Genomic DNA, 24,872 nt, shown 5'->3' with positions numbered 1-24,872 from the left:
GGGCACACAGAGGTGCTGGGGGGTCAGTGGGGCCGCACCCCAGAGAGGGGCAAAGAGTGACAGCACAGCAAGGACAGCGCCATGGGGCACAGTGGGGACAGTGCAACAGCAATGGCACAGGGGGGCACAGCATGGGCAGGGGGCACACAGTGGGATGCCATGAAGCTAATGGGGGCTGGGGGGCTGGGAATGGCACCCAGCAGGGATGGCAGGAGGGGAGGCTGGGGGAGTATGGGGAAGCAGTGGGCACACAGACAGGGATGGGAGGAGGAAGATGTGGGGCTGATGGGAACAGGTTGGGCATGGCAGGACGGGGGCAGGCAGATCTGGCAGGGACAGCCATGGGGCAGGCAGGGGCTGCTGTGGGGCAGGCACTGGCCACCACAGGGTGGTCAGCAGAAGCTGTGGGGGAATCAGGGGCAGGCATGGGCCAGGCAGAAGCAGCTGTGGGGCAGGTGGGGGCCACAGCGGGCCAGGCAGAGCAGGCAGGGACAGCCACGGGGCAGGCAGGGACAGCCACAGGGCAGTCACAGGCCACTGCAGGGCAGCCCGGGCAGCCCGAGGTCACCGTGGAGCAGGCGAGGCCGCCATGGGGCTGGTGCCCATGGCTGCCTGCAGGTGCCCACCTGCGTCGTCGGGAGAGCTGCCGGTGGGGCTGCCCTGGCTGAGCGTGGCCCAGCTGGAGTCCTCGTCGCTGGCGGTGCCGCTGCGCACCCGAAAAGCAGGCTGGCGCTGCGGCCGTGCTCGCGGGTGCCCGCTCCCCGCTCTGCTCCGACTCGGCCGTCGTGGGGTCGCTCTGCACCGGTGTGGAGTCCCCGTCGCCTTCCTCCTCCTCCTCCTCCTCGTCCTCCTCCTCCTCGGGGCCCCGCAAGTCAATGAGCAGGGGCAGGGCCCCCCCGCCAGTGTTGCGGGCGTTGCGGGCCGAGACCTCCAGCTCCTCGGGGGGGGGTCCCAGCTCGTTGCGGTTCTGGTCCCGCTCAGCCGCCCGGCGCAGCTGGTTCTGCCCGTCCTTCACCCACTTGGCGTTGGACGGCTCCTCGCCGGCCGGGGCGGGCGGCCCCCCCCCGCCTGCAGCTCCGTACTGCCATAGAGGGGGGGGCCCTGGGGGGAGCCGGGGGGGCCCTTGGGGCGCAGCAGGTGCCCGGGCTCGGGGGGGCCCTGCAGCCCCAGGCTCAGCCCCAGGCAGCTGTTGTCGTTGGCCAGGTCGCTCCGTTTGCTCAGGGACCCCGACATGGCCGGGGGGGGAGGGGGGGGGGCGGGCGGGGGGCGGGAAGCGGCGGCACCGCGCGGCACGAGGGGCGGTGGGTGCCCCCCCGGACCGGGGCCGTGCCCGGCCCTCACCTGCCGCTGGCGGGAGCTCCTACAGCCCCCGGGGCGCCGGCACCTCCGCGTCCATGGGCCCTGCGGGCAGGGGGGAGCGGGGGCAGCCACGGCCGCGGAGCCGCCCCCTACGCGGCCCCGGGGTCCCCCCCGCACCGGCCCCGCAGCCGGGCCCCCGGGCCCCCGGCAGGCGACTCCACGGGGACCCCGCGCCCACGGGACCCCCCCAACCCGGCCGCGGCGCTGCGGGCTCTGCGGGGTCTCCCAGGGCCCTGCGTCCCCCCCCCAGCCCCAGCCCACCCCCGAGCCCCGTCCTGTCCCCCGGACCCCCCCTCAAGCCCCCTGGCTGCCTCCGAAGCGCGGCCCCCCCCAGCCCCCCGCAGCGCAGAGCAGGGCCGGGGCCGGCCCGGTCCGTCACCCGCCCCCGGGCCCCCCCCGGCCCGGTCCCACCGCTCCGCCCCGCTCCCCGCTCCCCGCGGCGCCCCCGGCCCGGCCGCTCTGCACCGAGACCCCCCCGGCCCGGAGGAACCGGCCCCATCGCGGCCCGGCCGGTACCTGCGGCGGCTCCGCTGGCGGGGGGGGGACGGGGGGAACGGGGGGGCTCCGCTTCCGCTTCCGAGGGCGGGGCGGGGCCAGCGCCCCCACCCGCACCGACCGGCACCGGCACGGGCAGCGGTACCGGCGCCCGCACCGGCGCTGACACCAGCACCGACGCCAGCGCGGCACGGCATGGCACTGATACCGGCACCGGCACCAGCATGGCATGGCACGGCATGGCACTGGCACCGGCACCGGCACCGGCACTGGCACCGGCACCGGCACTGGCACCGGCACCAGCATGGCACTGACACTGGCACCGGCAGCAGTACTAGCACCGGCACCAGCACCAGCACGGCATGGCACGGCATGGCACCGGCACCGGCCCGGCCCAGGAGAGGGGGGTGCGCGGCGGAGCCGGAGAGCGGAGCCCGGCTCGGGAGGGCACGGTGCGCAACGGCCCGGGCCGGCAGCGGCGAGCGGCCCCGGGCACGACGGTGCGGAGCCGGGACCGGCGCTCGGTCATGGGACAGGGACGCGCGTGGTGATGTGACATACGGTGTGGGGATGTATGGCACTGGGTGGCACTGGTGGCACAGAACGGCACAGGACAGTACCGGGTGGCACTGGGTGGCACAGGATGGCACTGAGTGGCACAGGGCGGCACGGGTGGCACTGGGTGGCACAGGACGGCACGTACCAACAGGACACGGGCCTCGAGCAGCACCAGCCGCGGAGCAGGGCGCGGGTCGGGGGGGCACAGAGGGGGCTGGCACAGCACAGCACTCACGGTGGCACGGGAGGGCACTGCAGGAGCAGGCTGGGCCGGGGGAACCGCACCGTCGGTCACGGGGCGGGTGATGCTGGTGGCACCTCCGGGGTCGCTTTGGTCCAGCCCCGCTCGCCCGGAGCCGGTGGCCCACGACCATGTCGAGCCCCCGAGGACGGCGACTCCCCCACCGCCCCGGGCAGCCCGGGCCGTGTCACCCCCACGGGGATGAGCGCTGTGCCGGTCTGTGCCCATGGCCCTGCCACTGGCACTGCCGGGAAGAGCTCGGCTCCCCTCCAGCACCCCCCCGGACACACCAGCCCCTGCAGCGTCCTACGGCCCTGGCCGATCTCTGCCCAGCATCTCCCCGGCTGGTACCGGGGATTCCAGCACTGGACCCGGTGCTCCCGGGGCGGCCTCCCCAGCACCGAGCAGAATTGCACAGCATGGCACGGGGCTGTGGTGTGGGACAGCACCACAGGGCACGCAATGGCACGGTGTGTGGTGTGGTGTGGTGTGGCATGGTGTGGAGTGGTTTGGTTTGGCATGGCACAGCATGGCACAGCGGCACGTTACAGGACGGCACGTTTCAGCCAGTGCGGTGCGGTGTGGCTCAGCACTGGGCAGTGCTGTGCGGCACAGTGCAGCCTGGTACAGCCCAATTCAGCCTGGCACAGCCGCAGACTGGCCCTCCTCAAACCACATCCCCCGGTGTGACCTACCGGGACACCTCCACAAGGCTCCGCGCACCTGCACCCACCGGGTCCTGCCCTGCTGCACCCAGCTGGGGTGGCACAGGGATGGGCATGGGGATGGGGACAGCACCGTGCCACCCCATGCCCACTGTGTCCCAGCTGCACTGGCCCTACTGCCCCCCCCAGCACCCCAGACAGAGCAGGGGGGATCTCGAGGTCTCCTCGCTTTTATTGTGTCCCGGGCACAGGTGGGCCGTGGCCAGCAGAGCCCCGACACCTGCGGCACCGCAGGGGCCCGAGCGGCGGCACCAGCCCCGGTCACTGGGCGCAGTGGAAGAAGTCGGTGGCGATGCTCTTGGGGGGGATGGGCTGTTTGGCCCCCAGTAGCTGGGCCACGCTGGGGTAATGGTAGTAGCTGGGGCCGCAGAAGAGGAAGACGCCCTTGTCGGTGCACATGGCGCCATCCACGTGGTCGTGGGGCAGCGGCACTGGCTCGTCCGCGTGCCGCGGCGTCTGCGTCAGGTCCACCAGCCGAACGTGGTCCCCTGCCAGCACAACGCCCATCAGCCCCGCACCCCGGCAGAGACCTCGGCACCGGAGGGTCCCGGCGCGCCAGCTGCCCACCTGTGATGAGGTAGAGGTGCGCGGAGCCGGGGCAGGTGAAGGCAGCGTCGGTGCTGGGGACCCCCAGCTCCTCCTGCAGCGCCCGCGGGTACCCCAGCACCGGCCGGTGGCCCTGCTCCGAGAGGAAGACGGAGACCTGGGAGCCCTGTGGAGAGCAGACGGTGTGGGCATGGGCAGGGGTGGGCACGGGAGAGGTACAGAGAAGGGGTCAGCATTATGGGGTACGGGCACGGGTACAGGGACGAGACGGGGCAGCCTGCAGGGTCACACCTGTATCAGGTATGTGCGTCCGTCCCAGGCGAAGGCGGCATCCACCTCCCCCTCCAGCCCCGGCCACGTCTGCGCCAGAGGCCAGGCGTGGTGCCCATCCCGGTGCGAGTCCAGGCGGAAGGACAGATTCCCTGCGGGCTGTGTCAGTGGCCTTGCCCCATGGCACTGCCCCATGGCGCACCCACAATCACAGCCCCCACTCTCCACCCCCCAGCCCCCAGTGCTGCCATGGCCGTGGCTGGCCCCCAGTCCCGCGGCCCCCAGCAGTGCCATGGGCACGGCTGCCCACAGCCCCCCCGCCCACCATCCCGCCGCCTCCCCTCACCACGGAAGGCGTAGATGCGGCCGGTGTCGTCGGACAGGAGGGACTGGAAGGGCTTCTCGCTGCAGCGGTCACCGGCGTCCCCCATGAGGCATTCCCGTGCCCGTGCCCTGCCAACAGCGGCAGCACTGGCAGTGGGGCCAGGGCGCTGCGGGCAGGGGGCACGGGACAGGCAGCAGGGCCAGACCCCAAGGCAGCCTGGGGCGGGGTCTGGGGTCCCTCTGCCACTGTGGGGTTGGGTGCCCAGGCGCGGGCTCAGGGCCCCGTGGGAGGGGGTCCCCAGGGTGCCCCGGGGGGTGGCCGGGCGCTCACCTCGGCCTGGGCAGGGTATGAAGTAGTCGCGGAGGTCGCGGGGGTAGCCGGAGGGCACGTCGCCGGTGAGGGGGTCGAAGCGCTGGAAGCGGGTGCCACGCAGGCAGTAGTACCGCTCCAGCCAGCGCAGGGCAGCGCCGCAGGGGCCCAGCCCCGGCCACGCGCGCGACTTCGTCACCCGCAGCGCCAGGTCGAAGGAGTACACCGTGTCCCCTGCACGTGGCAACGGCACCGCTGGCACCACCGGCACAGCTCGGCGTGGCCGCGGGCACCTGAGCCCCACCCTCCGCAGCCCCTCCGCGCCCCACAGCAGCCCCCGACCATCACCCTCCTGCCCCCCCCCCCCACCCCGCCCGACCCCAGCCCCCCACTCACCCTTAAAGAAGAGGATGGTCTCGCCCCCGCACTCCTCAGGGTGGCACTCAACGGCGGCGTCCACCCCCCCGGGGACCCCCGGGAACTCGTCGGCCACGCGCCGGGGGAAGCCAGGACGCAGCTGATTCCCGGCGTATGCCCAGACCTGCTCGCCCTGCAGACGCCCCACGGGCTGAGACCCACGGGCACCACCCCAGGGACCCCCGTGGGGCCAGACCTGGAGGGAGACCCCCAGGACAAGAGCCCCCCAGACCCAACCCACAGGCCGGGACCTCCCAGCAGCCCCAAGAATCCCCCCCCGGGCCAGCCCCATGGACCCGCTTGGGGGTCCAGGCAGAGGGGGAGTCACCCCGGGAGCGCCCCCCCCCCCACCCCCAGCAGCCCGCCTGGTCCCCCATGGCGGCACATGGGGCCACCCAGCCCAGGACTCCCACCCACTGACCCCCGCCTGCTGCCCCCCACCCACAGCCGTGCCTGGAAGAGGTAGAGGTTCTGGTGGTCCTGAGGGTGCTGCTGGCGGTGCAGGCGCAGTGCTGCCTCGACGGGTCCCCCCAGCTCGGGCCAGGATGCGGCCAGGGGGCTGGCACGGAGCCGGCCCCCTCCCCGGGAGCTCTCCCAGACCTCCTGGCCTGGGCAGGGACACCGGCTAGCCCCACGGCGGGCAGTGGGGGGGCCCACAGCACTGCCTCACGCCCTGCTCCCACAGCCCCAGAGCACTCCACAGCCCCCTCTGCCCACCACACCCCCCCAATGTCCCCCAGGACCCCATCTCCACCCACTCCACGTTTATGCAGACCCCCATTCCATTCCCCTCACCCCAGCCCCCCCATTGCGATCTGCCCCATGGACCTCATCTTCCCCCCATCCCCTCCCCATCTCCCCCAGACCCCCCCAGACCTCATCTGTCCCCGCATCCCATTCCCCACCCCCAACCTCCCAGTGTCAAGCTCATCGTCCCTCATTTCCCATGGACCCCCCTGCCCCAGGACCCACGTTCCCCCCCTCCCAGTTCCCCCAGCCCCACAAACTCCATTCCCCTGCCCCCTATATCCCATTTCCCCCCATCCCCTGTCCAGACCCCACTTCCCACCGTTTCCCCCAGACCCTATTTTCCTCCAATGCCCCCTGCCCCGCCGGCCCCATGTCCCCCCTCCCATGCCCCCAGCCCCACCTCTGAAGAAGAGCATGGTGCCGTTCTCGCTGAGTGTGGCGGCGTCAAAGCCGCCCTCGTCTGCGCAGAGCTGGGCCAGGTCTGCGGGGGGGGTCAGAATGGCACGGACCCCCAAGACAGACCCCCACGTCCCACCCACTGCCCCACAGCACCTGCTGTGCCCCACATGCAGCTCTGCCCTCCTCCCCCTCTCCCACAGGCTCTCACCAGTGTCGTTGCTGGGGGGCTCAGCCCCATGGGGGTGTCCCCCTCCAGCTGCCTCCTGTTTGCTGTGGGTCCTGGGGACAGGCAGCACCGTGGGCTCACAGCACAGGCTCCCCCCCCCCCCAAACAGCCACATATGCACCCCACATTGGCATGCAGCCCCCTTCGCCCCACAACCCCCCCCACCCCATACAGCCCTCTGCAGCCCCCTCTCACCCCACAAACCCCCCTGCCCCATACAGCCCTCTGCAGCCCCCCACCCGCCATATACCCCCTTTGCCTCACATACCCCCCCTGCAGCCCCCTGCCCCACACCGCTCCCCAACACCCCACATGCCCCCAGCCCCCCGCAGCCCCACTCACAGCGGGTGGGCGCAGGCCAGGGCCAGGGCCCAGGCCAGGCAGAGGGCGGCGGTGGGGACCCCCATGGTGTGCCTGAGGGCTGCTGCTGCCCCCGGCCCTATATGGGGCAGGAGGGGCTGTTGCACAACTGCCCTGCCCCATTGCTCAACCCGGCCCGCCCCACGCAACCTTCGTCCGGGCGGGGGGCCGGGGGGGGACATGGCACAGGGACAGAGGGACAGGGCAGTGCGGGGGGGGGCAGACATCTCCCCCCGTCATTGCCCCCCAACAAGGCAGGGGCAGCACAGGGAGCCACAGCGGGCGTCAGGGGGGACGGGGCTCACACCCCACTGGGGGTGACAGCAGGGCCTCGGCCCCCGACGTGGCAGGGCTGGGGGGGGGCTCAGACCCCGGTGGGGCTCAGACCCTGACATGGCAGGGCTGGAGGGGGGGGGGCTCAGACTCCGGTGGGGCCCAGACCCCAGCGTGACAGGGGTGAGGGTCCGACTCCAGTTGTACCCCGACCCTCCCAGGGCTCGGCCCCTGACACGGCGGATCTGGGGAGGGGGCTCAGACCCCCACACGGCAGGGCTGAGGGGGGGGTTCAGCCCCCAGCAGGGCTCGGCCCCTGACATGGCAGGGCTGGGGAGGGGGCTCAGACCCCGGAGGGGTCGGCCCCCGCTCCGGGGGGCTGGGGAGGGGTGACCCCCCAGCAGGTTGCCCGGGGCCGGGGGTGCAGCGGGCGGGGGCTGGCGCCGTCCCAGCCCCTTCCCAGCAGCCCCCCCAGCCCGGTGCTGGGAAGGGCCTTGGCCCCGCGGGGTGTTTGCTCTGGCCCCCGGCCGCGGGCACGGCGGGCAGGGGCGGGCGGGCGGTCTGGCTCCGTGCCGGGGGCAGCGGAGAGCACCGGCCGGGGGGGGCTGGGTGCTCCCCGCGGGGGGGCGCGTCCCGGGCGCTGAGCCCCGCGGGCAGGGCGAGCGCAGCACGGACCGGCCCGACCCCCCCCGCTACCGGCACGGACCGGCCCGACGCCCCCCGCTCCCGGCACGGACCGGCCCGACCCCCCCCCGCTCCCGGCACGGACCGGCCCGACCCCCCCGGCTACCGGCACGGACCGGCCCCGACCCCCCCCGCTCCCGGCACGGACCGGCCCGACCCGTCCCCGCGCCGCGGGTCAGCGCCGGGCGGGGCTCGGCGGCGCCGGGAGCTCCGGGCGCTGCGACCGGCCCCCGCTCGGGCTCGGGCTGCCCGCGCCTGCCGCGGGCCGGGGGTCCGCCGCGACCTGGGGGTCCCACCACAGCATCGGGGTCTCAGCACGGTCCGGGGGTCCCGCTGCCCCACAGAGCACCGGGGGTCTCCAGCAGCGCACCAGCAGCACCCAGCCCGGCTCAGCCCCCCTCCCGCAGCCCGGGGACGGGGTCCCACCGCTGCCCCCGGCGAGGCTTCGCCCCAGGGACCCCCGGGGAAGGTGGTGCCGCACCGTGATGTGGGCCTGTGGGGTGGGGGCTGCCCCCACTCACACCAGCCCCACACCCCCCAGTGCCGCGGGGCCGCCTATTTCCAGAATACTTTATTTTGTACATACAGTTTGTCAGCGCGCGGCAGCACCCCGCACAGCCCCGCACAGCCCCGCACAGCCCCGCACAGCCCGGCCGCGGGCAGCCGGGCACGTGCGGTCACCCCATGGCCGGGGCTGCACTGGGGGTGTGGGGCCATTGTGAGGCAGCCCCCATGGGGCATGGGGCTCCAGGACCAGCTGCCCCACGGCCCCAGCCCTGCCCAGTGTTTCCCTCACCCCGTGTGCCCCCACGCACCTTCGGGACCCCCAGCCGTGGGGCAGGAGGAAGGGCATGGCCACAGCCCCCCAGCAGCCCCCACCCCAGCCAGACCCGTCCTCGCCCCCGCTCTGGGCCCGGCCACCCCCCGGATAAAGTGCACGTGAAGGCTGGGGCGGCGCTTGGGGGGCAGCGATGGCCATGGGGCTGCGATGGCTGTGGGGCAGCGACGGCCGTGGGGCAGCCCTCGCTCGGGGCACCCCGCTGCGGGCGCTCTCCGGGGGGCCCACGGGCACCGTCCTGGCATGGCACTGGCAGCAGCCCCGTCCCTGTCCCCCTCCCCACTGCGGCTACTGCAGGTAGCGATAGGCCTTGAAGCAATGGTTGCCGGAGTCGGCCACCACCACGTGTCCATCGGAGGTGAGGGCCAGGCCCTGCGGCCCGTACAGCGGGTCAGCGGCCGTGTTGATGTAGGAGAGGAAGGAGCCCGAGCTGTCGAAGACCTGCGGGGACGGGCAGAGACCGGCTGTCCCCACCGTTACTGCTGCCCAGACCCCCACCGCCCCGGGGACCCCTCCTGCCCCATGGGCTGCGGGGCTGCTGTCCCCTCCCCGGGGCAGCGTGGGGCTGCGGCGCCAGTGCCGGTACCTGGATGCGGCTGTTGCCCCAGTCGGCGACGATGATGTTGCCGTTGGCGTCGACAGCGACGCCCGTGGGAGCGTTGAACTGCCCGTTCCCCTCCCCGTGAGAGCCGAACTTGAAGAGGAACTCCCCGTCCGCGTTGTACACCTGCGGGCAGCGGGTCACCCTGGGCCGTCCTGGCACATGGCACCGGTGACAGCGGGGCCAGCACGGGGCCAGGGATGCCGGCGGCCACCTGCCGTGGTGACACTCACCTTCACCGAGTGGTTGTGGAAGTCGGTGACCACGATCTCGTTCTTGTTGTTGACTGCCACGAAGTGGGGCCCTGGCGGGGGGGGGGGGCGCTCAGCCCTGGCTGGGGATGGGGGGGGCTCAGCCCTGGCCAGGGAAGGGGGGCCCGGCCCGGCACAGTGTCAGTGCCGTGGGGACAGGGGGACGCTCCCCACACCCCGGTGCCTGGTTAGTGGATTAATGCCGCGCGAGCAGCCAGTGAGGCCAGCACAAGGGGGTTAGCGCAGGCGGTGCCCGGCCCCCCACATGGATGGAGGGGGCACCCAGCCCCATGGCGGGACCAGTGCTGAGAACGGACGGAGACCCCAGAGCCCTGACCCACAGGGACAGCGCCCAGGACCAGAACCCAGAACACGAGCCCAGAACCACAACCAGGAGCCCAGAGCCAGAACCAGAGCCCAGAACCAGGACCAACACCCAGAACCAGAGCCCCAGCCTAGAACCCAGAACTAGAACCCGTGCCCAGAACCAAAACCAGAGCCTGGAACAAGAGCCCAGAACTAGAACCCAAGCCCAGCCCTTGAACCCAGCACCCCAGCCCAGCCCCCAGCCCCAGGTGTCCCGGTGCCGGCGATGGCACCAGCCGCCCTTGGCGAGGCGTGCGGTACTCACCGTCCCGGCCCGGCCCCGGCGCAGCGGGAAGCCAAAGGCATGCAGTAAGGAAGAGGGGACTTGCCAGTCGGTGTATTACCATCGAGTGTACCTGCAAACTGCCGCTCGGCCGTGCCGCGGCTCCCAAACTTGGTGACGAGCTTGCCGTTGGACTGGAAGATGAAGACGCAGCAGGCCTTGTTGTCCACCACGATGATGTGGCCGTTGCGGTCCACGGCGACGCCTTTGGGGCCCATCAGCCGCCCGGCCCCGATCTTGGTCTGCGGCCAGGGAGGGGTGTCAGGGCGGGGAGCGGAGCCGCGGCGCCCCCTGCCCGGCCGCTGCCCCCTCACCTTGAACTTGCCCTCGGGGGAGAAGATGCTGACCCAGCGGTTGTCGTAGTCCGCGATGATGATGTCCCCGTTCATGTCCACGGTGACGCCGGTCGGGCGCTGCAGCTGGCCGGGGGAGCGGCCCCGCACCCCGAACCGCAGTCGGAACTGCCCCTCGTTGGAGAACACCTGGGGAGGCCGGGGGTGGGGGTCAGCCAGAGGGGAGGACGAGGCAGGGTGGGGGCCGGTGCCACGGTCCTACCTGCACGCACTGGTTATTGCTGTCGGCCACCACGATGCGGCCGCTGCTGGAGGTGGAGATGCCCTGGAGGTTGGTGAACTCCCCCTTCTCCCGGCCACGGCTTCCTGCGGCGGAGGGGAGGGTCAGGGGGGTCCGTCTGCCCCAGGAAGCCCCCACCACCCCAGGAAGCCCCCCACTGCTCACCCACGCGGAAGATGAGCTCGTCCTCGATGGGGTTCTCCTTCTTCTTGCCGCTGCTGTACATGCTGGACGGGCGCCGGACGGCCTTCTGCCGGATGTGCCCGCTGCTGGGCGACTTGACACGGCGCTTGACGTCGTCGGGAGAGGGGGGCACGTCGGAGGCCTTGACGGCGCGGACGCGGAAAGGGCTGCCGCGGATGGGCTGCCCATAGAGCAGGATGGAGAGGAGGAAGTCGCCCTCGGCGCGGGGGGTGTAGAGCAGCTCGTAGGTGCCGTTCTTGTTGTCCTGCACCTCCGCCTCGGCCACCCCCGCCGTCCGGCGCCGTCACCTGGAAGCGCAGGCTGGCGCTGCCGCTGCGCACCAGCTCCCCGTCCTTGTCCTTGGTGGTGACGCTGAGCGAGGAGGGCTGTCCCACCACGGCGTGCCGCAGCCCCTCGCCCGTGGCCACCGTCTTGTGGGCCGTGGCGCTGGTGGTGATCAGCACGCCCAGGTTGAGGATGGACTTGCGGACGCCCTCGGTCTCCACCACGTAGTCGAGCTGGGCGTTCTCGTGGGGGTGCTCGGGAAACTCCTGGCTGGCCAGCTCGCTCAGCCGCTCGCTCATCTGCTTCTTCACCAGCAGCACCTCGGTGGCGGTGCCGTGGTGCAGCGCCTGCTCGGTGAAGGCGCAGCTGCTGAGGATGCTCTCCTGGCCCTGGCGCAGCGCGTCCAGCTGCGCCTGCAGCACCTGCCGGGGCAGAGCAGGTCACCCTCACCGCCGGGCCGGGACCCTTGCCGGCACCCGGACCCTGGCCACGGCCCCAGATGGACCCCCGCGGTGCTGCGCCCGGAGGCAGGGCTGCCCGGAACCCAGCTGCCCACACTGGCAGGGCTGGCCGGCGCCGCCGGCACAGATTCGCCTGCTCAGGAAGAGGTGGGCAGGGGCAGCAGGTGGGCACAGGGCAGGGACGCTGGTGCAGGGACACGGCGGTGTGGGGCCATGGCAGTACGGGGCCATGGTGGCACAGGGCCATGGCAGTGCAGGAGCACAGTGTTGCAGGACCATGGCATCGCGGGGGCACAGCGTCGCGGGGGCACGGCGTCACGGGGTGTCACCTTCTGCTTGGCCCCGCAGGTGGCCTCCAGGTCCCGCACCAGCAGCCCCTTGCGCTGCCGCAGTGCCATCTCCAGCTCCTCGAAGGTGCTGCCAATCTCCGACACCGCCTCATTCTTGCGCTCCACCAGCTGCTGGCTGATCTCCGACACCAGCCCGATGGCCGCCGCCAGCTGCGGGAGCCTGCGGAGGAGCCAGCGCTGGGCGGGCACCGGTGGAGGGGACCCCCCGGCAGAGCCCCGTCCTCCCACCCCGTCCCCCCCTGCCCCCGTACCTGCTCCTGACGGCGTCCAGCTGCTGCTGCAGGGCCGCCTTGTGCTGCTCCACCACGTCGCGCAGCGGCACGGTGACGTGCTCCCGGTGCTCCCCCTCGGTGCACTCGTGGCACATGGCCGTCTCGCAGGGCTCGCAGTAGAACTCCATCACCTGCGCACGAGCACTCAGGGCTGCCCGCCACGGCCCCCCCGGCCCCCCCCACCGCCCCCCGCCCGCCGGGGCAACCCACCTTGCCCTCGTGGTTGGGGCAGGAGAGGGGCTGCCCGGTGACGGCGCTGACGGGGTCCAGGCCGCGGCCAGGGTGGGGGCCGCAGCTCTCGGGGTCCCGCTGCAGCACCTCCATCAGGTTGGTGATGAAGAAGTTGTTCTGCAGGGCGGCGACGCCGCGCTCCGGCAGGATGGAGGTCTGGCGGCAGACGGGGCAGGAGAGGGTCAGGCTCTGGGGCGGGATATAGTTCTGGAGACACCTGGGGCGAACGGGGACAACCAGAGGGTCAGGACCCGCACGGAGCGGGGTGGGGGCAGAGGGACGGACAGACAGACGGGAGGGACTGGGGTGTGTGGGGCAGGAGCAGGGGGACGGGGCTGAAGGGCAGGCAGACAGCAGGACAGACAGACGGACAGGAAGGCTGCACCACGGCACACTGGGGTGCAGGAGTGAGGGACAGGGCTGGCAGGACAGATCATGGGACAGACGGACAGGAGGGATCAGGGTACACGGGGCAGGAGCTGAGGGATGGGGCTAGGAGCAGACAGACGATGGGATGGACGGACAGACAGACAAGAGGGTTACACTGCGGCAGGCTGGGGTGCGTGGGGCAGGAGCAGAGGGATGGGGCCAGAGTGGCAGGCAGATGGCAGGACAGACGGACAGACAGGGGAGCGGCATATCAGGGCACGTGGGGCAGGAGCAGAGGGACAGGGCTGGAGTGGCAGGCAGATGGCAGGATGGACAGACAGACAGGGGAGTGGCACATCTGGGAATGTGGGGCAGGAGCAGAGGGACGGGGCTGGCAGGACAGACGGACAGCGGGACAGACAGACAGGAGGGTGGCATATGAGGGTGTGTGGGGCAGAAGCAGAGAGCCGGGGCTGGAGGGGCAGGCAGATGGCGGGACGGACGGATGGACAGGAGGGCTGTGCTGCGGCACACCGGGGTGCGGGAGCAATGGCGGGAGCCAGAGGGGCGGACAGACGGCAGGACAGATGGACAGGAGGGCTGCGCCGCGGTGCGCCAGGGCTCGAGTGGGTGGACAGACAGACGGACGGGGTGGGGGAGGCCAGGCAGGGCCAGGCTGGGGAAGGGCTGGGGCAGAGCCAGGGGAGGGGGTGTCTCTGGGGGGGCACAGAGAGAGCAGACATCAGTACAGAGCCCACCGCCACCAACACAGCCGCAGCCCCCGGCCCCCCCAATATCCCCCACCGGCGGGCACCAGCGCCAGACCCTGTGCCGTGGGGCAGGATCAGCCCCACTGCCCCAGCCCAGGGGGGTGAGAGGGGCGGAGGGGCAGTGGGGGGCTCGGGGGGCTGGGGGGTGCACAGGGACACGCTGTGCAGCCCCCGCAGAGAAGTAGGGGGTGAGGGGGCAGGGGAGTCCCAGCCCCCATGTGGGTGGGCGTGGGGGAAGGTGGCCGTGGGGTGCAGGGGGGCCCTGGCTCATTGCCCCTGGGGCACAGAGGTGCTCGGCCCCGTCTCACTGGGGGTGTAGGGGGCCATGGGGCTCTGGCTCACCCCCCACTGCAGGGGGCCAGGGGCAGAGCAGGGCTCCGGCTGCCCCACTGCAGGTGTCAGGACATGTGTGGGGAGGGTGGGCTGAGGGGGGGGAGCTCTGCTCTTGCTGCGGGTTTGGGGGATGCCTGGGGGGTGGGGGGGCAGTGGGGAGCAGCAGGGATGCAGTGCAGGGGCAACAAGATGCCATGGGGGTGCAGGGGGGCTGCAGTACTATGTGGGTGCAGGGGGGGATAAAGGGGGGGGCAGTGGGGATGCAGTGCAGAGGCAACAAGATGCCATGGGGGTGAAGGAGGGGGTGCAGTGCTGTGTGGGTGCAGTGGGGGTGCAGGGGGGGTGCAGGGGGGGTGCAGGGGGGTGCAGGGGGGTGCAGGGGGGCACAGCAGCCCCATCTCATCTCCTGCAGGAGGCACAGGCAGGGAATGCTGGGGGGTTGCTGGGGAGGATGCTGGGGGTGCTGTGGAGTGCAGCAGTGGTGCAGTGCGAATGCTGGGGGGTGTGGGGACCCCAACTCCCCTCCTGCTGGGGGGGGGGGGTGCTGGGGGTGGTGCAGTGGGATGCAGCAAGACACAGTGGGCTGGGGTGCAGGGGGGTACAGGGGGTACAGGGGGAGTCAGGGGGGATGAAAAGAGGTGCAGGAAGAGGTGCAGGGGGAGTCGGGGAGGATGCAAAGGGGTGCAGGGGGGGATGCAGGGGGGGATGCAGGGGGGTACAGGGGGAGTCAGAGAGGATGAAGGGGGTGCAGCGGTGTGCAGGGGGAGTTGGGGGGATGCAGGGGGGGATGCAGGGGGGATGCAGGGGAAGATGCAGGGGGGATGCAGCGGAGCAGATCAGAGATGCAGGGAGATATAGGGCGGGATGCAGAGGGGACACTGAGGACACAGCAAGGCCCAAGGGACAGCGGGGACGCGGAGGTGGCCGGGGCACGGCGGGGGGGGGGTCGGGGGTCCCACCTCTCGCAGAAGGTGTGCAGGCAGGGCAGCACCTTGGGGTTGCGGTAGCGGTCGAGGCAGATGCTGCACACCAGGAACTGCTTATCGATCTGCCGCACCACCGGGCTGCCGCTGGGCTCCGCTTGGCCATGGCGGCGTCCGCGGCGTCAGCCTGCGGGCGGCACGGGCGCTCAGCGGGACCACGGCCCCCGCCCCGGGCACCCCCGGGCTGGGGGGAACGGACCCCGGCCCCGCGTCCCGGGCACCCCCGGGCGGGGGTCCCCCCCCCGCACCGTCCGGCCCCCCCGCCGGCGCCTCCACGCCCCCCCCTCCGCCCGCCCCACCGGGGGACACGCCGCTGGCCGCCTCCCCGACAGGCCGCGGTCGCCCCGCGGGGCCGCCGGAGGGTCGCGGTGCCCCCCGGCCCCGCATCCCGCACCCCCCCGGCCCCGCTCACGGCGCTGCGGCGGCCCCGCGCTCCAGGCCCCGGCCCGGCCCCGCCCCGCGCCGCCATTGTGCGGCACCGCCCCGCCCCGACGGCACCGCCTCCGCGCCGGGACCGGGGCTCCGGGCACCAGGCGGGGACACCGGCGCGGCGGAAGGGGGGGGTGCCGGCGCGGCGGGGGCAGCGGCAGCCCCGGCCCGGGGAGCCGCAGTGGCTGCGGGTCCCCGCCGTGATGCTGCGGGCACGGCCCGGCCCGTATCCCGCCCCTCCTTGTCGCTGTGTCCCCCCCCGTCCTGTTCCTGTGTCCCCCGTTCCTCCTCGTCACCGCCCCCCACCTCCTCGCCCCTGTCCCCCAACCTCGTGTCCCTGTTCCCAGGCCCCCACCCCCCCGTCCTCAGCCCTGTGCCGCCCCATCCTCCTGTCCCCAGCCCCCACCCCCCTTGTCCCTGTCCCCGCATCCTTCCTCTGCCTGTTCCCCTACCCTTGTCCTTGTCCCCCCCACCGTTCCACCCCGCTTCAGCCCATCCAGGCCACCCCCCACTCGCGACAGATCAGCGCCGCCCCCCACACCTCCCTCCCCCCGCATAGGACCCGATCCCACCTCATCTGCCCCCCGCCCTCCACACGGCGGGCCTGTTCCCCACCCCCTCCCACGCGTGACACCCCCTCCCCACGCACGAAACCCCCACCCCACGCGTGACACCCCTCCACCCTCACGCGTGACACCCCCTCCATCCCCACGCGTGCCCCCCCGCACCCGTGCCAAACCCATCCCGGCCACCGCCCATGCCAAACCCCTTCCCCCCCCCCCGCCCCACGCGTGCCCCCACTCACCCCCCACGCAGCCCCCTCCTCGCTTCAGCCCCCACCGCATCCTCGGCCCGGCCCGGCTCGGCGCGGCAGGGACTGCGCCAGGGATGGGCAGGGCAGGCAGCTGCCAGACCGGACCGCACCACGGCGAGCGGGGAGGGGGGGCCACGCTCTTTTTACACACCCCTCCCGCACCGGGACCCCTCCCCGAGGACCCCCCACTCGGGAACGGCGACGCGTCGCCGAGCGACGCGTCGCCGTTCCCGAGTGGGGGGTCCTCGGGGAGGGGTCCCGTAGGAGAGTAGAGGGGAAGAGAGCAGCACTCCCCCCCCCCCCCCCCCCCCCAAACAAATGGTCGCGTCCGGGCTGTGGCTCTGCAGTGGGGGGGGCTCCGGGCGCGCCCCTCCGCCCCCCGCCCCGCATCCCCGGGGTACCCGGCTGTCGCCACGGCAACCGCATCCCGCCCCGGTGTGATGTGCGAGCGTGTGTGTGTCCCCGAAGTATGGGGGGGGGGGGGGGGGGGGTTCGTGGCGGGCAGACCCCAAAATGGGGGGGGGGGGGAAGATGTGCACGTGGAGGTGTGCGTGCTGCGCTTGTGCGCACACACGCTCCCGCTTGCACAAGCGTGTGTGTCCACGTGCGTGTGCGCTCCCGCCCGTGCCGGTGTGTCCGTCCTCATGCGTGTTCCTGAGCATGCCCCTGTGCACGCGTGTGCGTGCGCGTCCCGGTGCTCACTGCGGCCCTCGGGGCGATGGGCGGGTGCGCGGTGCCCCGGGGACCCTCGGGGTGAGCGTGCCCGGCCCTGTAGTGCCGCAGCACCCCGCCCGCACACCCCGGCACACGCCCTGGCACACGCCGGCTCACCCGCTGCAGTACCAGGCCCCGGGTGCGTGTGCGCACGAGCAGCCGTGGCACAGGGGTACCTGTGCACCGTGGGGTCCCTGAGCGGGCGCTGCCCGTGGGTGGCCGGGCGCAGTGGCCCCAGGGGGTGCTGGTCACCAGCCATGCAGAGGAACCAGCTGGGCGGCATTCCCACCTCACACCATCACCATACGGCACGGCACCGCTGCCACAGCCACGGCCGTCCAGCCGAGCAGGGCCCTGGGAGGTGACAGGGGCAAAGTCACCCTGACTGCCCCGTCTGCCCTCCGCGGCACAGGGGCAGTGGGCAGCGAGTGATGGCCACGGGCAACAATGGCCGTAACTCTAAGAAGGATTTTGACACCTTCTCCCGCCATCCTCATTCCCGGGGGCCGGACATCACAGTCTGGGGGCTGGACAGAGCCAGGCGGGAGGGCTGGGCTCAGTGGGTGGCAGTTCCCGAGCTGGGCTCTGCCTGGGGGTGGGTGACAAGTGGAGCACCACAGGGATCAGCAATGACCCGGCGCAGGCACAGACGGCCCCAAACCGGGGAGGGGGAGGCAGCGGACATGGGCGAGGGCAGCGCCGCACCCGGAGGGCCTCGGGCAGGCGGGAGGAACGGGCCCACAGGAACCACATGAAACTCATGGAGGACAAATGCCGAGTGCCAATCTGGGAAGCGGAGCATCCCTGCAACAGCCCGGGCCGGGACTGCCAGGCTGGGGGAGCAGCTCCGGGGAAAATGTCCTGGAGGTCCGGGTGGGCAGCAAGCAGGGCGTGAGTCGCAGGGCACCCTGGCAGCCAGGGGAGCCCAGCAGCACCCTGGCCTGGGTGAACAGGGGCGTTGCCAGGAGGCCAAGGGCAGGGACCTGCCTCCTCCCTGCTCAGCCCCAGCTAAACCACGTCTGGACACCGCATCCGGATTTGGGCCCCCCGTACGGGGCGAACTGCGGAGAGTTCGGGAGCAGCCCCGCAGCCGGTGAGGGGCTGGAGCACCTGCTCTGTGCGGAGCTGCTCCGGGACCGGGGCACCCGGAGCCCCACGGAGCAGCTGGGACCGGGCAGCTGGGGCCCCGCACCGCCTGGCACGGGCAGCACCGGCCGACAACAAAGGGCGCAGTGACGGGGGTGGCGGGGGGGACATGGCTGTGGCCAGTCTGGGCAGTGCTGGGCAGGAGACACGGCTGCCACAGCGATGGCATGGCCACGAAGTCGCAGCGTGTTGGCAGTGGGCAGAGAGCTGCGGCGATGGGGTGCCTGGGCAGCAGGGCTGGCACCGCACCGTGCCGTGCCAGACGGGGTTAGCCATGTGCCGCCACGGCCTCGTGCGACAGCAGCGCGGGGCAGCGGACAGGCCCAGAGCGTGGCCACCGCTCAGGGGGAGCCGGAGGCCACAGAGATCCTCAGCGTTTATTATCACAACAGAGCAGACGGGAGCAGGGACGGGGACGGTAAAAGCGCAGCCTGGCACAGCAGCTCCGGCCCCGCGGCCCCTCAGCTGGGGGGAGCCCCGGGCGCCTTCCCGCCCGCCAGGCGCCGGAGGAAGCCAAGCAGGGCAGAGCCTTCGGGGGCAGCAGCTGGGGGTGGCTGCGGGGAGCGCGGTGCCCCCTGGGTCCCCCTGCGCTGGAAGAGGCCCGCCAGGCTGAAGGGGGGCACGGGGCTGGCGGGGGCTGTGGCAGCGGCCGCAGAGGGCGGCTCGGGTGGGCCGGGCTCGGGGCCGGGCTCGGCAAGCCCCCCCTGCCCACCGGCCGGGGTGCCCAGGGAGGGCTGGCAGCAGCCCTCTGTCTCCGTCAGGGCTGGCAGCGCCGGGGCCGTGTGCCGCCGGAGCAGTGCCAGGGGCGTTCCTGGCAGCCAGGCGGGACTCTGCGGAGCGGAGGGCAGGAGGGGGCTCCCGCAGCCCGGGGGGCCGGGGGAGCCGTCCCCCTGCGAGGAGGCCAGGCAGGGGTCGGAGCTGGGGCGCGGGGAGCGGAGGCCGTGGCGGCCGGGCTGGGGCGTGAGCGGGAAGGGGCCGTCCGGCCTCGCGTGCTGGGGCGCCGCATCCCGCGCGGAGCACGTGGCGACGGAGCGACGCTTCAGCCGCTCCTCCTCCAGCTGCTGCCGCCGGCGCCGCGCCTGCTCCCGCACGCGGTTCTCCTGCGGGGCAGAGGCGCGTCGGGGCCAGCTGGGCGCAGGGTGGCACGGCCGGCAGCGGGTCGGGGCCGGGGCACAGGGGCTGGTACCTGTGCGGCGGCGAGCAGCCGGCCCGCGAAGCCGTGCAGGATGGCACACAGCTCCTGCAGGCCGCTGGGCGCCGCGTCCTCGCAGAAGAAGTCGAGGGTGGCGGCCGCGGCGCGGTGCATCTGGTCCAGCGCGTCCCGCACCGCGCGCAGCTCCTCCTCGGCCGCGCGCAGGAAGGGCTGCAGCTGCGGCCCCAGCCCCTCGGCGCCCAGGCTCCGGGCACCCTCCAGCCGCGCCGCCAGCCGCTGCACCTCCTCCTCCACCTCTGCCACCTCGATCCTGTGGGAACACACAGGTCACCCATCCCACACCACTCCACTATGCCCCCCCCATCATGCCCCCCACTGCCAGGACCCCTCCTGCCCCTCCGCTCCCACCCCTGGCAGGTGCCACCCCGTGGGGCAGGGTCCCCACTCAGCCCTGGGACCCAGGGACGCCCTTACCGCGACGCCGGGCCCACGTGCCGCAGCTTGCCGGGGAAGTCCAGCAGGTTCTTCTCCACCCTGGCTGCCTCCTGTGGGTGAGAGGGGCAGCGAGCCGCCCCCACCAGACCGCGGGGCATCCCCAGGGCCCTGGCAGAGCCACCCGTGCGGCAGAGCCGCAGCTCGGGGGAATGACAGAGGTACCTCCCCATCTGCCTGGTGGAGCTGGGGCCAGCCCAGGGCACGTGTCCCCGTGTCCCCGGCCAGACGTGCCACCGGGTAGCTACAGGCGTGACTTGAACCAACACCCGCAAACGAACACCCAGGAAGGACAAAAACGTCCAGGAAGGCACACGGGGCTCTGGGGGGGACCATGGCAGCAGCAACAGGAGGGTCCAGACCCAGCTGAGGAGGGACAAGCCGGTGCCAAGGGCAGGAGGGAGAGCGGGCGGCAGCGCCGGCTCCCCATGGGCAGAGGATGTGCAGCTGCCACCGGGCAGAGCAGGGGCAAGCGTGAGAAAAACAGTACTGGAGCTCGTCTGCCGGGGAAAACAGCCTCCCCCGCGCGCAGGCAGGGCACGTCCCGGCCGGCTGGTGTGGGCAGCGGCCTTGTGCGAGACAGGAGACGGAGCAGGGTCTCCCCAAGGACACGCAGGCACCCACAGCCATGGGGACAGCCCAGTGAGCCCCAGTCCAGTGGCACGCTGCGCCTGCTGGGCAGCTGGACAAAGCCAGGGACGTGCCGGTGGCAGCACATCAGCGGTGGGGGACACCTGTGGCCGGGCCAGCCCAGGGCTTTCAGCGGCTGGTGGGCAGAGCGGCTGCCGCAGAGCCCAGCAAAGCCCACTCTGGGCATGGACCCAATGCTCTGCCAAGAACGAGCTCCCCAGTAAATCCAGCCCTGTCCCCAGCAGTGCGGGGAGGCCAGATGCCATGGCCTCACCGGAGCTCACCATGGCCACGAAGTGCAGCAGGTCCATGCCCGGCTCGTTGGCCTTGGTGTCGGGCAGCTTCAGCAGCGAGGCGAGGCGGAAGCCGGCGGCGCTGCCAGCGTAGCCGCCCTGGGAGCAGAGCGGGGGAGTTGCCGCGGCCCCGCTGTGCCAGGGGGAGTGGGGGGTGGGCGGCAGGCCCCCACGCCACGGACTCACCGAGTTCAGGTGGTTGCCAGCGCTCAGGATGAGGTGCAGGATGGTGTGCAGCTCCTCGCACTCCAGCAGCTCTGGGGAGCGGCTGAGGGGTCAGCGGGGACAGGGGTGGTGTGTGTGTGTCCCCCCTGGTCCTGGTGCACCCCACGGTGCCACTCACCAACAGCGGCGTCCGTCAAGGTCTGGATGGAGCCGCGCAGGGCACTGAGGCGGGGGAAGAACTCCTCCTTTAGCACCAGCAGCTCCAGGCGCTGGGTGTAGCTGGGGGTGAGTGCAGGGTGAGCGTGACCCCCAGTGCACGGGACCCGCCCCCCGGCTCCTCCGGCTCCCACCTGGGCACCTCGGTCAGCAGCAGCATGAAGAGCTCGGGGTCGGGGAGCTGGTGGGGGCTGCTGGGGAAGGAGCGCAGCCGGGCCACCTGTGGGCAGACAGGGGGGTCAGGGGGAGCTGCCGGGGCCCCCCCCTACCCCCATCCTCACCTCTGCAGCGCCGGGCAGCATCCGGGAGAGCTCCAGCAGCTTCTCTGCCCCGTAGGGCGCCCCGACACCCTCCTGGATGTCCCGCACAATCTGGCGGACGGGCCTGGGGGGACGCATCAGACACGGGTGACCCCCCGGCCCAGCCACGCGGGCAGCATTCTGCCCCCCTCCCCGATGGGGTAACACCCCCCGGCGGCCAGCGGACACCCTCATCCTTCCCGGGGGGGCAGACACCCATCCGACCCCCCCCGTCTGTGCCTGGGGGCACAGGGCAGCAGGAGCCCTACTCCCACCCGTGTGCGGGACCCCGGGGGGGGCAGGTACCACGCCGGGACCCCTGGGGCGGGTCTCATTGTGCCCCCCCGTGTGCTGGACCCGGGGGATGCACATGGGTGCCTCCCCTACCCGTCTGTGTGTGGGACCCAGGGTGCCAGTTCCCTGGGGGTGTAGGTTGCCGGGGGGTTGTTTCCCCGGGGGGGTGGGACAGTGTCCCGGGGGGGTTCCCGGGGGCAGTTCCGCTCACCGCTTGACCTGCTTGAGGAAGACGCCGAGGGCGAGGCTCCGCTTGGGCTCCAGCAGCGCGGTCTGGGGGGCACGGGGCGGTCAGGGCGGCCGGGACCGCGGGGGGACCCCGGGGGGACCCGGCCGCGGTGGGGCGGGGGGGTCTCACCGCGGGCGGCGGGCGCTGCCCCGGGGCGGCCCCGCGGGGCTCTCGGAAGAGCAGCCGGAGGCGCGGCAGGTCCAGCGGCGGCGGGGCGGCCCGCGGAGCCCAGACCGAGCGGCGGCCGCGCACCCGCGCCGCGGGCACCGGCTCCCAGTGCAGCGCCCGCAGCCGCCCGCCCTGCGGGGCCGGCGGGGACGGCAGCGCCCCGGGGGGCGGCCCCGGGGGGGGCGGCGGCGCGGGGCGGCGCGGGGAGCCCATGGCCGGGACGGGACGGGGCGGAACGGAACGGGACGGGACGGGGGGTACCGGGCGCCCCGCGGCTCTTGCGGCTCGGCTTGGCCCGCCCCGGTCCCGGCCCCGTCCCGCCCCGGGCTGGCGGCGGAGGGGAGCGCCGGGGTCGCGATGCCGTCGCGGGGAGCCAGGCGCGGGTGCCCAGCCCGGTGCCTTCCTCGGGGCTTTAGCCCCCGGCTGGAGCCGCGCCCGGGGAAGGGGAACGGGCCCTGCTGCCCGCGGCTGCCCCGTGGGACCCTCCGAGCCCCGCCGAGCCCCCGGTGCCGTCAGCGGGACTGCGGTGACAGACAGTGCCGGGACCCTCGGGAGCAGCGGGCTGAGGAACGAGCCTCGCCGAGCCCCCTCTCCCGGGACCGCTCCCCAGCGTCTTCCCTACCCGCTGCCCAGGAATCGCCCCGGCAGCCGCGTACCGATTCCTGCCGGTGCTTCGGGAAGGTGAGGGCGGCCGCGCGGGGTCAGAGCCAAGGCCCGTCGCTCCAGGACCCCGACGGCAGCAGCAGCAGATGCCCAGGGATCACCTGCCCCAGAGCCCCCTCCCGCCTCTCTCAGCCGGGGGCACCTGCAGCCCCTCCGGCGGATTTTGTCCGGAGCACTTGCCCCGTTCAAGTTCACTTTCCCTTTCCAGGCCCCGGCCCCCGCAGCCCGGTGCTGCCCCGTGCCCAGCGGTGTCATGGGGTGGCCCTGGCTGCATCCCCCCCGCAGGGCAGGGCCCAGCTGGAGGAGCCCCGAGCCCCCCAGACACGCTCCTACACAGCCACTAACACGGGTACAGATGGGCACAAGCCGGAATCAGCGATGCCGGGCACGGCTCCGTGCTCCAGCCGGCGGCTCCGTGGGCACAGCGGGCAGGGGACAGGACTGACAGCCCCTCGCTCTGGTGCCGGCAGCCTCGGGAGAAGAGGGGCACACAGCCCCTGCAGCCGGGCAGGCAGAGCACTGGACAGCGTGGGCTCCTGTGCCCCAACCCCAGCCCCAGCCCCTCCTGGCTGGAGGGCAGTGGAGCAGGAACTGCCACTGCGGCCATCAGGAATGGCCTCACCTCACCCCACCGCCACCTAGCACCCATCCAAGTGGTCTCCACCTTCCCCTTCCCCCCCCAATCCTGGTCTCCACCTTCGCCTTGCCCCCCCCACCTCCAGCCCAGGGGGGCCCAGGCTCGCAGCTCCGCACACACAAATGATCCGCACCGTTTTATTCCGGAGTCTTACAGAAGTTGGAGGGAGGAGGGGGTCAGACCTTCACCAGGGAAGGGGAGGGTGTCAGATCCAGACATTAAATTACCAGGGATTAAATTAGCAAGAAAAACAAACCGTTTTGTCTCAGGAGAAAGTGCCCAAGTGCTGCACGTGGTCAGGGCTAGAAGCAACACTCAGCCGGAGCAGGACAGAGCTCTGGCGCGTGGGACTGGCCGAGGCCCCGGCCCCGCTGCGCGTGGCACACGCGCCCTCGCCCCACGCACACAGACATGCACATGCACCTGCCCGGGACATGGCCAGCGTTTGGTCCTTGGTTTGAGTCCCCGCAGCTCCCGCGGCAGCGGCCCAGCTCCCGCCAGCACTGGGCAGAAGCCGGGCGGCCAACTGGCGTCCAAGTGTCAGGGCGGTGAGAGAATCCACGTCCATCCAGCACCCACCCACCCACACCTCACTAGCGGCAGTGCACAGGGACCCCCCCCCGCCAACCACAGACCGGGTGAGCACGGCCATGGCCAGACGACACGGAGGGGAGGACGGGCACGCTGCGCCCCAGAGACGCCCTGTGTGCCCGGGAGTGTAGTGTGAGGCTGGGGGGGCTGCCCCCAGGTCGGCTGGGGAGGGAGTGCAAGAGCAGCTGCCTGGGAAAGACCAGGGATCAGGCAGGAGGGAGATGGAGCAGCCCCACAGCTGGGAGAAGGCAGGAGCCCTGGAGCAGTGGGTGGGCACCCACGGCCCCCCCAGGGACAGGGAGGGGACCCAGCAGTCCCGGCACTGCCCCTCCGTAGCTTCGTCTTCATTTGGAAACATCTGCCGTGGGGCAGGGGTCCTCCTGGGCTAAGGGGGCAAGGAGGTGGGCAGGGACAGGAGGGGGACACGTGCCCGTCCTGCCCTGGGGGGGCAGCAGGAGAGCTGTGGAGTGTCCAGTCCCACCCCAGTGCGTGGTGGGGTCGGGGGTGTACGGCCGCAGCGAGGGAGGTGTCTGCTGCCCCACAGGGGTGCTGGGAGGCAGGGGGGTCTCCCAGCCCTCCTGCTGGGGTCCGTGCTAAGGGAGCGAAAATGAGCTAGGCAGGGCCGGACTCTGCCCCGAAGGGAGATGTGAGCCAGGCGGGGAAGGGGGGGCCCAGCCTCTCCAGGCTCCTCTCCCCAGGCAGGACCAGGCCTGCAGGCTCCCACTCCTCCTCAAACCAGGACCCCCGTGCCCGCTGCGCAGCCCCCAGCTGCCGCAGGGCCCAGGCCGCGTCCCCCGCACGCACGCGGCCCGGCCCCGCGCCAGCAGCTCGAGCTCAGAATTCAGGTCCATGG

At 72.6% G+C, this 24,872-nt stretch overlaps 2 protein-coding genes across 2 annotated transcripts; both read right to left on the bottom strand.

Annotated features, from left to right (window-relative positions):
- Window positions 1-3,639: 3,639 nt before the first annotated feature.
- On the bottom strand, window positions 3,640-7,027 carry HPX (hemopexin). The gene is given in 11 exon segments (XM_086630639.1): window positions 3,640-3,866; window positions 3,946-4,090; window positions 4,216-4,346; window positions 4,541-4,618; window positions 4,621-4,647; window positions 4,850-5,062; window positions 5,225-5,378; window positions 5,687-5,853; window positions 6,396-6,476; window positions 6,603-6,673; window positions 6,963-7,027. Coding segments are annotated over 11 exon segments (1,359 nt in total).
- A 2,036-nt stretch (window positions 7,028-9,063) lies between these two features.
- TRIM3 (tripartite motif containing 3) lies at window positions 9,064-12,531 on the bottom strand. The gene is given in 10 exon segments (XM_086630658.1): window positions 9,064-9,216; window positions 9,362-9,502; window positions 9,610-9,680; window positions 10,350-10,518; window positions 10,591-10,758; window positions 10,832-10,935; window positions 11,015-11,321; window positions 11,323-11,739; window positions 12,108-12,288; window positions 12,380-12,531. Coding segments are annotated over 10 exon segments (1,860 nt in total). The 5' UTR covers window positions 12,529-12,531.
- Between the last annotated feature and the right edge of the window lie 12,341 nt (window positions 12,532-24,872).

This window comes from Tauraco erythrolophus, unplaced genomic scaffold (assembly GCF_009769465.1).
Source record: "Tauraco erythrolophus isolate bTauEry1 unplaced genomic scaffold, bTauEry1.pri scaffold_45_arrow_ctg1, whole genome shotgun sequence".
Taxonomy (NCBI): domain Eukaryota; kingdom Metazoa; phylum Chordata; class Aves; order Musophagiformes; family Musophagidae; genus Tauraco; species Tauraco erythrolophus.
The sequence above is the reverse complement of the archived record's forward strand: the minus strand, read 5'-3'. Positions and strand labels throughout refer to the sequence as shown.